This window comes from Eublepharis macularius, chromosome 6 (assembly GCF_028583425.1).
Source record: "Eublepharis macularius isolate TG4126 chromosome 6, MPM_Emac_v1.0, whole genome shotgun sequence".
NCBI lineage: Eukaryota > Metazoa > Chordata > Lepidosauria > Squamata > Eublepharidae > Eublepharis > Eublepharis macularius.
The window spans coordinates 16,488,588-16,503,728 of record NC_072795.1 but is presented as its reverse complement, the minus strand read 5'-3'; the positions used below and the strand labels follow the sequence as shown (position 1 = coordinate 16,503,728).

General features: G+C 44.9%; 1 protein-coding gene across 3 annotated transcripts in view; it reads left to right on the top strand.

The window, feature by feature from the left end:
* The window catches only part of USP13 (ubiquitin specific peptidase 13), a 98,627-nt gene that overhangs the window by 75,530 nt on the left and 7,956 nt on the right, over positions 1-15,141 (top strand). For 2 of the 3 annotated variants that reach the window (XM_054983327.1, XM_054983326.1), the window contains exons 11-18: positions 3,273-3,398; positions 5,707-5,860; positions 6,629-6,803; positions 7,133-7,221; positions 8,915-9,037; positions 9,862-9,888; positions 13,125-13,268; positions 14,308-14,474. In XM_054983327.1, the coding sequence (XP_054839302.1) occupies positions 3,273-3,398; positions 5,707-5,860; positions 6,629-6,803; positions 7,133-7,221; positions 8,915-9,037; positions 9,862-9,888; positions 13,125-13,268; positions 14,308-14,474 (1,005 nt within the window). The remainder of the gene's footprint in view (positions 1-3,272; positions 3,399-5,706; positions 5,861-6,628; positions 6,804-7,132; positions 7,222-8,914; positions 9,038-9,861; positions 9,889-13,124; positions 13,269-14,307; positions 14,475-15,141) is intronic. The other variant, XM_054983328.1, reaches the window with a different exon arrangement.

Here is a 15,141-nt window from a genome sequence, read left to right as displayed (position 1 = left end):
AAAAGAGAGCCTCTACTCTACTGCAAATCAACATGGCTATCCACCTGAGACTATTGGAGGAGAATTTGAATAGCTAGCACTGGCAAAAAAGTTTAAAAAATAACCAGACTTTGTTGGACAGCCATTCTGTTTTTCTTAAGGCATCCTGAGAATTGTAGTTAAAGAAGTGACAAGGGATCATTTAATCAAGAAATGTTAAGCACCAAATTGAATTGCAATTCATGGAATTCTTTGAGGGAAACCATGGCATTTAGGGTAAAGGTAGTCCCCTGTGCAAGCACCGAGTCATTACTGACCCATGGGGGAATGTCACATCACGACATTTTCTTGGCAGACTTTATGGGGTGGTTTGCCATTGCCTTCCCCAGTCATCTACACTTTACCCCCCGGAAACTGGGTACTCATTTTACCGACCTCGGAAGGATGGAAGGCTGAGAGCGGAACTACAAGTGACAAAAGGCACAGGTTGGACACTTGTCAGCTTCCCTCAAGTTTTGATGGGAAATGTTGGCATCCTAGTCTTGCAGCTTGGCTCTCCGACTGCTGTCCAATGGACTTTTCAACTGTCACTTGTCCAACATTCCACCAAGCTGCCTACATTTCCCATCAAAACTTGAGGGAAGCTGACAAGTGTCCAACCTGTGCCTTTTGTCACTTGTAGTTCCGCTCTGAGTGAACCTTGAGCCGGCTACCTGAACCCAGCTTCCGCCGGGATCGAACTCAGGTTGTGCACAGAGCTTGGACTGCAGTACTGAAGCTTACCACTGGTTTAAAAGTTGGTAGTATAGATGGGGCCAATATTAGAGATGATAATGGTCCCCCTCTTTTGTTTTTAAAGATTTGGGGCTTGCAACAGGAGTTGGAAATTGGCAAAAGCTTCACCACTTGCTCCAATCACACTACTTTTTAATTGATTTCAGCAGCAAAGTTGTTTATTTCTCCACAATAGAAATGAATAGGTTTAAAATGCTTTGCTTTTAATGGTTGTGAGCTAATATATTTTAAAAGAGTTGGGAGAATTTTTCATCGCTCATTCCAACTATAATGTAGATTGCTCTTTAAACCAAAACTAGCATTCACTTACAAAAGAGAAACTTATCTGAATGCTCAAGATCCAGGTCTAATAGCGCCTTAAAGAGCAACCAGATTTCCACAGTATGAGCTTTTGAGAGTCAAAGCTGCCTTCGAAGACTTCCGGGCACAGGTATATAAGCAACATATGAAATAGCTGGAGTTTCAGTCTACCGGTATTCATCTGCTTTAATGGAGGGCTGCAGAGGGCACTGGTGTGCTACACAAAAGTTTTACTGGATTTTTTGGTATCTCTGTGAGATTCAGTCCAAAGATGATAAAAAATCTAAAGGCTGTTCATGGCGCATACTGTCCACATGAACTTTTACCTAAATTAACCATAACAAAGTCCTGAAAGATTCTTCTGACACGCTAAAGATCATGTGCAGTGACATCTTAATTTTTTTCATCTTCTTTCCTCTGTTGCCTTTTGAGCTGCTTAATGCCTTAAATAGCAGCCATGTTAGACATGAAGTTGAAAAGGAAGTACTTCTTCAACAAGTAATTGCCAGTGAACATAGCGAAGGCTAGCAGCATAGATGGCTTTAAAAGGAGATTAGCTACTTGCCATGGTGACTAAAGGGAACCTCCATATCCAAAAGCAGCAAATGTCTCAATAGTTGTGCTAGAAAGTATCTTTAGGGGAAGGTCTTGGTTTGTCTATATCCAGTTTGTTGTCTTTCCAGGGCAACTGGTTAGTCACTGTGTGAAACAGGATGCTGGCCTAATCAAACCGCTCATCTGATCTAGCAATGCTCTTATTACATTATGTTCCTGCAGTGAAGCACTTAAACTTGTGTACACATGCTCTAGGAAATTATGACTGGTTGTGGCTCACAGTGTGCTCACAGATGCTCCTCTTTAGATGTCATGTGTTCACTGTTGGAGTCACTGATGTGGAGATCCCAGGTGTTGTTTAAGGCGAGAACAGCCATCTCCCGTGCAGCTGAACTCCTGTTTAATGTCAAGAGTAGGGATGTGCGGTTCAGGAATCCGATTAGGAAAAAAGGCCCGAATCAGACACGATCCATAAAGATTTGGGATTTCTGAAGCATTCGGAATGCTTCAGAACGCTTCGGGGCTGAGTTTAAAGGGGCCTTTTAAACATCACCCCCCACCCCGACTTACCTTGTCAATGGCAGCAGTGGCTCCGGCCCTCCCTGCCGCCCATGGGGCAGCGGAGGAGGCAGAGAAAGCCCTTCCTACCCCTCAAATGGCCACGGTGGCAGCCATTTGAGGGGCAGGAAGGGCTTTCTCCACCTCCTCCAGCACTTCCTGCCCCTCAAATGGAGGCCGCGGTACCACGGCCATTTGAGGGGCAGGAAGGGTTAGAGGTGGCGGCTCTGGCCTTCTCTGCCGCCCCGCAGTCTCAGGAGGTGGTGTGGCGGCAGAGGAGCCAGCTGGTTCCAGGCCGCCGCCGCTGCACTGCCACCGCTGCCCAGCTGATGTCCCCCCCGCTCTCCCTCCGGCCAAGTAAGTGGATGGGGGGGGGTAGAGGGGTTGCCCCAGGGGGGTGGGAGGGGGGGAGTTCCCCCCCTCACTTCAGTATGCTCCAAATATTTACAGAGCATACTGAAGTGAGCAAAATAGCAGCCGCTTCGGAATTATGCTATTTCTGAAATTTCTCCCTGCTTCGGGTAAGCCTGAAGCAGGAAACCCAAATATTTTTGGGCTGCACACCCCTAGTCAAGAGTAGCCTGTTGGATACTTTAGCTTGGGTTTGTGCTTGCAAGTGCAGATAGCATACCATCTTGTAGCTTCTACATGTAAAAATAAAGCACCACACCCCCTGTGACATGGAACATAGACATAATCCATATGTGGCATAAAAGAAGTGCATGGGTAGGGAAGCATATGGGTAGGGATGCATTCATGTATACGTAAAGGAGCCCATAAATGGTACTCTGTGTATTGAGGAGCCATGAACTTGAGACTTGATGCTGCTCCTGTGTAGAACATGCATGGTGAGTGATAGGCTGACCTGTCCCAGTTCACCTCTGGTCTTACTATATGTGTCTTTAACCAAGTTATTATCTCTGATCCTCTGTTTCTCCATTCCATAAAATGGAAATAGTAGAACTTCTGTAAAAGTTTACATGAGAATTTGAAGCTATACTATGAAGATTGTACAGTTCAGCCTTTCTTAGATAGTGCGTTCATTATGGGGCATAGGTCACATTGTATTCTCTTTCTGTTTTCAGCCTCAACACAATGGCATTTCCCCACGCATGTTCAAAGCTTTTGTAAGCAAAGGGCACCCAGAATTCTCTTCCAGTCGGCAACAAGATGCACAGGAGTTTTTCCTGCACCTGATAAATTTAATAGAGGTGAGCAAAGATTAATTGCTGTTTTTTTCTCATTAGGAAACTGGAAGAATGGTGTGCCAGTCTTATCTAATGGTGGTTTGTTGATCTCGTGTCGCTAGGGTACATGGCACTTTTGAGAAAAGACGTGAGCGGAAAAGGCAAAAGACTGCCCTGAGGAGCTTACAGCCAGTAGTTTGGGGGAGACAGCAAAGGAAAGGGAGCTGATTCTTTTAGCTTTTACTAAGAAAGCCTAGTCTGTCCTGATGAGTCTGCTTGAAGTGACCAATTTAGTTAAATCAATGCATTTCCTTCTAAATAAATCAGTTTGTGAATTGACTCAAAGTGTTTTATCCAAAGAGAGCCATGAAGTCAATGAATGTAAATCAATAAAAGTATCTCATAAGCTGAATTTCATAGACCAACATAGGGATAGTGCTTGTTTAAGAGAACTTGTTCTTGGATCAATTTGACAAGCATGTTTTGAAGAAAATTTTCCTCCTCATGCATGTAGCGCCTAAAGGTGATGGTGGGGGGATGTTCCCCATGATTCAAATAGCATTAGTTCTGTTTTGCAGTTGACAGGTGCATTCTTTGTCAGCTGTGATGAGTGAATGCCAAACAGCATGTATCAATGACTGAATCGTGCTGATCCGTTCTGCCAGCAATGGCTCTTTCCTCCAGTGGAAAGAGCCCTTCCCCTGCTGCAAGGAGTTCTTCTGCTCTGTGGTCTTCCTCAGTGGCACTCAACAATGTTGCTCATTGACAGAAGCCAGTAAACTGCATCACTTAATAACTGCATGTTTCCCCGAAAGCAGGGGCAGTTCCAGTTTTTGGAGACCCTTGCCAGACATAGCCCATCACTTGTGCATCCTTCCCTCACCTACTTGCAATCTCTCCCGCTGCCCATGCTCACATCTGCCAGCTCTTCTGGGCAGTGTGCGCAGTTGAGAGTTCCATCATGGCCACCCCTCAAGCACCACTGCTGTGCGTCACCAGCACCCCCTTCCCCAGCACTGCTGAGCAGCATGTGAAGCCAGGAGTGTTGGTGGCGGAACACGCAATTGAGCATGCTGGAGAAGGGCAGGTGGAGAGGGGATCAGTGGCACTGGACCTACCAGAAGCCCTGGGTCTGAGCATCTGCCCCCTCTCAGAGACTGCTACCACTGGCCTTGCCCCAAAGGGTAAACAAGTGGCCGCCTGGGGTTGTTCCCTGTTGGTGATGCAGGTGCAAAGGAAGACTTAATTCTCCCCCTCCTGTCATGTCTGCACCCCTCCATGCCATTAATTTCAGCTGATGTGTTGCTATGAGCCATTGTTCTGTGCTGTGCCTTGATATCATATTGCTAATGCCATAACTTGCCTTGTATTCTCAGGCCTGCTGTATCCAGAGTGTCTTATCTCTTGTGCTTTGAAGCTCTGTGTCTCTGACCTTGCAAACCTGCTAGTTCTCAGGGGGAAGAAGAATACCATGTTTCATTCTTAATCTGTTGCCTCTCTTATATCTGGACAAAGCATGTAAACTATTTGGGGAGTTCTCAGGACAGCTTCGTGCCAAAAGCTATGCTTTCTTATTGGGAGTGGGGAGAGTGCTTGGGACCTATATGAACAATAGTTTTTACAGATTTTACCATTCCTGTCAATTTCTGGTCAACCTGTGGACATATCTATGAACATGATTTGATTCCTGAATAAAGCCTTTTCAACCAAGACAATGGAGTGCTTGCTGTGAGGGTACAGGGACCTATCTGCCATAGCCTGTCATCCATAGAAGTGACACCTCCCCTCATGCTGTGGCTCTGGCCTGAATTGGGCCCTGTGTGCTCTGAGCTCTAAGCAGCGTGTGAAATAAGGGTAAAACATTCAGTTTGTGGTCTGCTGCAAAAACCTGGGCACAGGTGTGTTTTTTACAGTGGGCCTTGCCATGAAAAAAATATTCTGGGGAATTCTGATATGGTGAGGCATGTTTCTAAGTACCTGCCTCCAGGGGAAGAATTTTGGGAAGGAGAGTTAGGGAGAGACATATGTGTAAAGCACTTTACACTGAAACTGGCCATCCACAGGTTTCATTCAGGAAGGGTCCTATGAGCAGCATGTTAGCTTCCTGCTGTCTCTTCCTCATTCCAGGAAAATCCATGTGTGACCTATGCTAAGGCTCCCAGGAATTGTTCCAAAAAGCCAAGGTTACATCAGAAAAGGCCCTTAGATAACCCTCTAACAGGCTTTACTCCAAGAAGGCATTTTATGCCTCAGGCCCCTCTTGTATGCTTTAAACTCCTTCCAGAGTGTTGTCATTATCACTTGAGTGGGTGGGTTTTGATGTTCTTTGCAGAGGAACCGCATTGGCTCTGAAAATCCCAGCGATGTCTTCCGATTCTTGGTGGAAGAGCGCACGCAGTGCTGCCAGTCTCGGAAAGTCCGGTACACAGAGAGGGTTGACTATCTCATGCAGCTGCCGGTGGCGATGGAGGCTGCAACAAACAAAGGTAAAGTGGGAAAAGAGGGAAATGCCCAGCTTGCCCTTGAGGTCTGTTGCACTATTCAAACAGAAATCTGTGTTAAGACCCCTTGCTGTTAGTTTCTTTCACATCACGGGATTACAAACTTGTGTACTGATTTGGACAAGTCAATAAGCTGTTGTAGATCTGTTGAGACAAGAGAGTTTTCAGTTTTTCATGATGCCACCTAGTATACAATATTTTGCAATGGAGCCAGTTTGTATGTCCCGCTGGCAGCCATTGAGAGATGCGAACCTGCCCTTAGTTAATGTGGTGGTGTGGTCATTCCTTCTTAATTTGGAATTCCTCCCCTCCCTCTCCATTTTGTTGAAACGGAGGGAGGAGGTAGTAGCTGGTGGTTTAAAAAAAAACCCTGATTCAAGATGGTTCAGAAGTGAAGTCCTCCTCTTGCCCCTTTGACGCCCTTAATCTTTATTCAAGATGTCTAACCAGGGTAGGCTTGTAGTTCAAAAGCAAGATTGTGCTACTGGATCCGGATCTTGCTCTTCTACAATAGACCAACACAGCTACGCACCTGAAATTATTTCCTTGTTGTTCAGGATCCTGTAATCACTTTCAAATCCAGGGCTATGACAAAATTACCTGTGGTTCAGAGAAGAGGAGGCGGGCAAGGGGAGTTTTTTACATGAGTGTAGAGAAGATGGTGAACTGAACTGTGGTTTGCTGTGGGGCTCGTGATATTGTGCTTTGCATGTCTCTTCTTCAAATGTGATCCTTCCTTTGGCTTCTGATTAGATGAATTGATTGCCTACGAGCTAAAGAGGAGAGAAGCGGAAACAGCAAGGAGGCCACCTCCAGAGTTCGTTCGTGCCCGGATCCCATTCAGTGCCTGTTTACAGGCTTTTTCAGAACCAGAGAATGTAGAAGATTTCTGGAGCAGTGCCCTTCAAGCCAAGTCTGCTGGAGTTAAGTGAGTTATGCACTTTTATGTGTGTAAGTTGTGAGGCTGATGTGATGCAGGAAAGCCTACCTGTGTCTGTGAGCCACATGTGGTTCTCTAGGCAGTTCCAGGTTCAGCCTCCCAGATGGGTTTATAATATGGATTACAATAAAATTAGGAATTTTCATGCAGAAAGGGTGTATCATCCTCATGCTTTGCTTGTGGGCTTCTTGGGGCTGTTCCTATTCTCACATATTAACGTGACCGTAGCACTTGAGATTTTGAACATTGCATCTTTTGTTTGGTTTTGCGTTCTTGCCGCTCACTCTCCTTTTTGTAAAACTGCTTGTGTTTCCCAGAACTTCTCGCTTCGCGTCATTTCCTGAGTACCTTGTAGTACAGATAAAGAAATTCACCTTTGGCCTTGACTGGATACCCAAAAAGCTTGGTATGTGCTTTGAATTATCAATTCTCTTGTAATCGTTGTGAATCCCAAAGAGGCTATTAAAAAAAAATTCCGCAAGTAATAGCTCGTGAACTTCCCCTGATATTTTACGTTTACCACTCTAAACCATTTTAAGACTGCTTTAAGTATTGTCTCTCTCCTCTCTACCAAAGAACTCTGGGAATTATAATTTTAGAGAGTGCAAAATTCTTTGAACATTTCCTGGACCCTTCACAGAACTACATTTCCCAGACTTGCTTACTTTAAGAGCCATGACAGTGAAAAAAAGCTTGAAATGGTGGTGTAAGCATGTCCATAGCTGGGTTTTGTCATTGGGTTTCTTGTTCATGAGTAAACTGAAGGGTTGTGAAAAGCTGTGGAACATTTCAGAGATTAACATCTAACATTATTTTCTGTTCATTCCTGGGAAAGAGTGTTGTATATTTTGAGGCTTTAAGGATGTATCTAATTCCCACAGCATCAATGTTAGAAAGTTAGCTAGTCACCTGCCCAATAGGTCTAGAAGTAGCTTGGTGGCGAGGCAGTTTAAACTGGGAAAACAGCATGTGTGTGAACAAAGCTCTCCCTACTTTCCCAGCAGTGCTACACTGATGTAACTTGCAGCGCTTGAGTGCTGTTTTTAAGTTAACTTTATTTATTTTATTTTATTTTCATTATATTTCTATTCCGCCCTCCCCATATGGGCTCAGGGCAGATTGCATCAATTAAAACACATAATCAGCAATATAGACAAGAAATTACAAATTCATAAAAACATTATTAAAATTACAATTGCATATAAATAGTTAAAAGATATCAGAGGGTGGTAACCACAGTATGGCTTAACTTATCTTCACCCAGTACAACAAAGATTATAAAACAGGAGTGGTGGTAACATCTAGTGTGTGTGTGGGTTAAACACTAATTTATCAACTCCGCCTCCCCCCCCACCCCCGGCATGGTTGGCAGAGGCCATGCTCGGCCTCAACCATATGCCTGGTGGAACATGTCTGTCTTACAGGCCCAGCTAAAGGGCAACAAGTCCTGCCGGGCCCTGGTTTCGAGAGGCAGAGAGTTCCATCAGGCCAGAGTGAGGACCGAAAAGGCCCTGGCTCTGGTTGAGCCCAGGCGGGCTTCCCTGGGGCCAGGGACCACCAATAGTTGTTTATCTGATGATCGAAGTGTCCTCTGGGGTGTATATAGGGAGAGGCGGTCCCACAGATATGCAGGTCCCAGTCCGCTTAGGATATTATACAATAGTACCAAAATCTTGAATCTGATCCGGTACTCCACCGGCAGCTAATGCAGCGGATGTAATATGAGTGTTATGTGCGCTCCAACTGGCACCCCAGTAATAACATGTGCAGCTGCATTTTGAACCAGCTGTAATCTCCAGACCAGACTCAAGGGAAGGCTTGTGTAGTCTAATCTAGAGGTGACCATTGCTTGGATCACTGTAGTTAGCTTGCAGGTCGAAAGATAAAAGGGGCAAGCTGCCTGGTCTGCCAAAGATGGAAAAAAGAAGTCCTGACAACCCCTGCGACCTGGGCCTCCATTGTCAGGGAGGCATCCAGGATCACCCCCAGGCTCCAGGTTTTTGCTTTAGTGTGGGTAGCTGGGTGTGGAAGCCTCTTTCAACATAACCTTTCAATGTTTGAGCAGGTTCATAAACGCGTTTGCCTTGCTATGCTTGCAGATGTTTCCATAGATATGCCAGACCTTTTGGACATCAGTCACCTCCGTGCCACAGGCCTGCAACCGGGAGAGGAGGAACTTCCAGACATCTCTCCACCCATTATCATTCCTGATGACCCCAAAGGTACTGCCAGCTACTACGAGGAACTCTGTCTCCCCACCATTCTCCACCACAACTGTTAGTTAATCTTCTTCTATTTGTTTGTTTGGTTGGTTGGTTCCTTCATCATGCTTGTGCTCTACTGGTTCACATAAAACATCTCTTGGATAACAATCTTCAACATATCCATGATGCATCCCATGCATATCCCCCATTGTATGCAAACTAAGGATGTGTCTTCAAGAGAGGAAGACGGTAATAGTGTCGAGAGACCTGACTCGCCAGGGTGAGAAACTGGATCCAATTTCTTGAAGCCGTTGAGGATTTGACAGTCTCTGAGTGTCATGCACTCAAGAGCTGTAGTTGATCTCTGAAGAGGTGGCCCAGAAGGAAGATGAGGAGCAGGCAAGGGAGAATTGGGAGCCAGGGTTGAACGAATCAAGTACAAGCAACAACAGTGTAGCCATTCTGATAGGCTCTCTGTGCTGACAGAATATTCGGGCCAGGGATTGAATGTGATTCGGGGCATGAGGAATGCAGCTTCGACTTCTAGGCCTTCCGAAGGCCAACTTTGGAAGCCAGTCGGGGCCACAGAAGCCCTGCAAGATGCTTGACTATTATACCAGCTAGGCATTTCAGCCAGCTGTCCTAACTGGCTTCATTTCCTCACCCAAAGCACTTTACTTCTAGTCTTGCGGAACACAGCACCTGTGAAATGTCTGAGCGAGACCATAAATCTGTATTGGACGTTATCTATATAAACATTTGCTGTAGACCTGGCTCCCTTCCTCTCTTAGGCCATTCCTATGCAAATTCCATCTCCCTCATTTTACTTTCTTAATTTCCAGATGGCATGATGAACCATTTCATGGAGCGTATGTATCTCATTTCATTGTGCTAGTTTTTTTTTTGTTAACATGAGCTTTTGCAACAAACTTTCTTGCCGGTGCTCATGGGGGGGCTCTGGGTCTGCAGAGCGAGAGATGCATGGAAGCGCTTCTCTTGGGTCTTTTAACTTTGCTGTTGCATTCCAGTGTTTTCCTTGCATATGCTAAACTGTTTGAAGGCATTTCTATAGTAGAGAAATGTTAGAGCCCTCTGTTCTGCAATGGGATATATTCTTCATTTCCCTTCATTGCCCACAATTGGCTTGAAAATTGAAAAGATTAATTTCTTTCGGTGTGACTGTTGGCCACAACAGAATATTGAATTGAGTAAAAAATGTAAGAGGAGCTCAACTGGATGAAACCAATGGTTTATTGTTCCGTTTCAACCATGGAACTATCAGATGGTTCCTAAATAAACAGTGTATCATTTTGTTCCCAGCATCTAAGCATTCAGATGCCTCCGAACTCAGAGGCTCCATTTGGCTACCTAATAGACCCATCCATGGTGAATGAAGCCCTTGTTGTGGGAACGTGGCTTAGTGGAAGAGCCTCTGCTTTGTTTGCCAGAGGTCGCAGGTTCCAAAGGACCAGGCAGTAGTCATGTGAAAGACCTGAGCTGCTGCCAGTCAGAGTAGACAATATTGACCTTCATGGACCGATAGTCTGACTCAGTATGAGGCAGCTTCGTGTGTGTTCAGGGAACATCTTTTCACTTTTGAGCTCTGCTTGCCAGATGGTGACACCTGATTCAGTGAGGCTTCATGAGATTTAACTGATTCAGAATATGTGTTGGGGGAAGGAGGAAATCAGGTATTTGAGTGTGCCCCATTTTAAAATTTCCCTGTATGTGAAAATCTAGAGAGGAGGCTTTAAACTAATGGTCTAGTAGATGTGTGTGTGTGTAGCCCTCAAGTCATAGCTGACTTATGGTGACCCCTAGTGGGTTTTTCATGGCAAGAGGCTATCAGAGTTGCTTTGCCATTGCCCGCCTCTGCAACCTTGGTCTTTGTTGGAGGTCTCCCATCCGATTACTTACCAAGGCTGACCCTGCTTAGCTTCTGAGGTCTGACGAGATCCGGCTCACCTGGGCTATCCAGGTCAGGGCGGTCTAATAGATGACATGCTGAATTTGGACCTTCAAACCAGCTCAAATGTGAAATTATTAGTCTAACAAAAACATGCAACTTGTTAGCTTCTCTTCCAGAGTGTTGGGAGGCCGGAAATGTTATCCCAGTTTTTAAAAAGAAATGTGAAGGTGATTGAGGAAGTTATAGACCAGCTATTTTGAAGTCTGTTTGGAGTGAATTGGTGGAAACTGTCATTAAAGAGCCAGTTTGGTGTAGTGGTTAAGAGCGTGGGACTCTAATCTGGAGAACCGGGTTTGATTCCCCACTCCTCTGCCTGAAGACAACCAGATGACCTTGGGTCAGTCACAGCTCTCCCAGAGCTCTCTCAGCCCCACCCACCTCACAGAGTGTTTGTTGTGGAGATAATAACAACATACTTTGTAAACTGCTCTGAGTGGGTGTTAAGTTGTCCTGAAGGGCAGTATATAAATTGAATGTTGTTGTTGTTATTAGCTCATTGAGAAACAAGCCCTACCGAGGACAAAATGAGCATGGCTTCTGCAATATTTCGAAGTTCTTTGAGAGGGATTAGCACGTGTGGACAAGGAGTAGATGTTGTCTAGTATACGCTGTATATTACTTAGACGTCCAAAAAGCTTCTAATAAAGTGTCTCAACAAAGATTCCAGAGTAAACTTAGCAGTCTCAGGATAAGAAGTCAGAACTCTTGAATTAGAAACTAATTGAACGTCAGGAAGTGGAGAACAGAAATAAATGGACAGTTCTAGTAGTGAAAGGAAGGAAGCAGTGGGGTTCTATAGGGACTGTTATTGGGACCAGTGCTAACAAAGTGGTTAGGTCTGCAGATGACACAAAATCACTCAGGATAATGAGAGCCAACATGAGAAGTTTTACAATATACTACAGACAGGGAAGAGAAAACTAGATATGGAGCCGTTGTTTTTAGCAAAACTTTTAATGTCTAGTTAGGCTTGGAAGAGTGCGAGCTAGTTTCCCCCCATATATGAGGACTAGAAGCTTGTTTTAAAGGAAAATGAAATGTAGAGGGTCTCGGGATACAGTACCTGATGCCCGATTCAGGTAATGAATAATACCTGCAAGCATGTGTGAATACCAAAGTGGGGTGCCTTCTGCTCACTCTTTTACTTCACCCTGCTTGGTTGATCTGTTGCAGAGAAAGCAATGCATGTGAGTGAACCTGTGTATTTACTGCTGTCCCTTTAGAATGAACTTGACCTTGCATGGCAAGTGTCAAGAGGGCTTGGCACATTTCCTTAGAAGCTAGTGACTGTTGATAGTGCTTGTATTTCAGACATATGGAGTCTTATTTCTCTGAGAGACAGTCACAAAGAGTTTTGGTGCTCTTCAGAGCAAAATTAGATCTCTGCCATTGCAAGATCTCTGTAGGAATTTACGTGGATCACTGCGCATGTTAAATTTGTACATTGGTTCTTAAAAGAGGAACAGCCCCCAGCTGTGAACCTGTGGGCGGGCACCTTTGGAATTCTGACACAGCATGGTGGGTGCAGTCACAAAATGGCCACCACAGGAGGCGGAGCCTGCTGTACAATGGCTGCCACAGTGTGCCTTCAGTCACACAGTGAAGAACCTTGTGGTGTAGTGGTAGGGGCTGCTGAAGCATCTTCTTAAAAAATCTACACAGTCAGTTAAAATCTCCAGTGGCCACAGTGGCTGGGCAAAAGCCCTACCTGGCCCTGTCCACTTGGTGGATGGCAGGCAAGGTGTTGGCAGGAACCATGGTGGACTTTACGGATTTTTTAAAAACTAGGATGGGTAACAGAACAGAGAGAAGAGCAATTAATATTGGAAGAGGCAGGTGGGCTATTGAGGCAACTGGGATGGATACTGGAAGTCAAAGAGTACACATCTATCTGTCTTGATTTTAGTAATTTTGAATCTTCAGGAGCTGCTGCCATCAACCTTTAAAGTTTTTTTATTACAGTCACAAGGACTAGACACTTCATTTTAGCAATGAAGAACCATCGGTTTGTTCCACATTTTAGACACAGTGTAAATTCTACAGCTTTGTGCCATATTTGTTATACGTAGTCCTGCTCATTGATGAATGGAGGATTGGTTTGTGGTTTAGATGTATGAAATATCTTCTCTATTTTAGCTCCAGACGTTGATGAATCCTCAGTAATGCAGCTAGCAGAAATGGGTTTTCCACTTGAAGCATGTCGGAAGGCCGTCTACTATACGGGCAACATGGGTGCCGAGGTGGCTTTCAACTGGATCATTGCTCATATGGAAGAACCAGGTCTGTGCTCTCAGTGGGTGTGTGACATATATAACAAATGAGTTTGTTATGGCTGCCAGTATAGGTCTGCGCTTTCCATGCTTCTATTTTCATGGAGATTAAACCCCAGTTTCCTTTACAGTTGTCTCCTGGGTTGGTTTAATTGTTGCAGAATCATAGAGCTAAAATGGATGTAAGCTCCTGCTTAGAGCAAATAAATCCTCAAGCTATTCGTCTACAAATATTTTGTCTAGCTCATGTGTCCACACATGTCTGTTATTGATTTATAGTCAACCGCTGTCACTGTGATTCAAGGCAGGCTATGCAGTGTAATTCAACGCAGTCAGTGGCGGGGATAGTCAATAAGCAATACAATGGGGTATGGATTACAAACATTTAACAAGCAGAAACAAAGTTGAAAATAACGCTGAAACAAAACAAGCAATTTAACACGACATACTAAATCATACAGGAACTACCCAGTAGGAACATACTTGCAGCAACAGATGGCACACAGTAATATAGTCTGCAGAGTATATCTATTTACCAAAGCATCTATCTGAACCTTTTCTGTACAGTACAGCCCTAGATAGAGAATTGGGCTTTGTTCAGTTTATGAACTTTTCCTTGCCTGGTTGCCTAGATTTTATCCAACACAGGTGACAACAGGCTGCAAAAAACCCCTCTGCTCATGAAATGGATCTGCATTCACCGAAAAATGGCTCCATAGGGTTGATGTCACTATGTGGGAAGGGGGAACTGGCAAAAAAAATATCTCTAATACATTTTTGTCCTGCCTTTCCTCCAAGGAGCTCACGGTGTGTGTAGTCCCCCCGCCCCATTTTATCCTGTTAATTCTGTGATGTATCTTAAGCTGACAGAAAGTTAGTGGCTCAAGTCATCCAATGCGATTCATGGCTGAGCAGGACTTTGAACTCAAATCTCACCGATCTCTATTTCAACACTCGAACTACTACTGGCCTTCTTTAACGGACAGGTGCCTTGGCTAGAGGGAACTGGCTGCTTCTCGTAGATCTGAATATTTGCCTTTGTCTTCTAGATTTTGCAGAGCCTTTAGCCATTCCTGGCTATGGAGCAACTGCTTATCCAGGGATAACTGGTCCGGGAACTCCCGGACTGGATAACCAGCCTCCTGAAGAGATGGTGGCCATTATTGCCTCTATGGGCTTCCAGCGGAATGTCGCTATCCAGGCATTACGGGCAACAGTGAGTGGTCCAGCAGGATGCAATTCAACATAGATAAGTGCTCAGTATTACATCTGGGCCACAAAACTGTGAAGCACAAATATAGGATGGGGGATACACTTCTGGGTAGTAGTGTATGCGAAAGAGATCTTGGGGTAAGAGTGGACTGTAAACTATGAACAGTCAGTGTGATGCGGTGGCAAAAAAGGCAAACTCAGTCTTGGGTTGTATCAAAAGGGCTGTTGCATTGAAATCTCAGGAGGTCATAGTCCCTCTCTATACTGCCTTGGTCAGGCTGCACCTGGAGTACTGTGTGCGATTCTGGAGGCTTCGCTACAAAAAGGGTGTGGAGAAAATTGAGAGGGTGCAGAAGAGAGCAACGAGAATGATCAGAGATCTGGAGACGGAGCCCTGCGAGGAAAGGCTGAGGGCCTTGGGAATGTTTAATTTGGAGAAAAGGAGATTGAGGGGGGACACGATTGCTCTCTTTAAATATTTGAAAGTCTCTCATTTGGAGGAGGGCAAGGAACTGTTCCAGTTGGCAGCATAGGATAGGACTTGAAGTAGTGGGCTTAAATTACATGCAGAAAGGTACTGGCTGGATATTAGGAAAAACTTTTTCACGGTCAGAGTAGTTCAAACATGGAATCAGCTGCCTAGGGAGGTGGTGAGCTCCCCTTCACTGGCA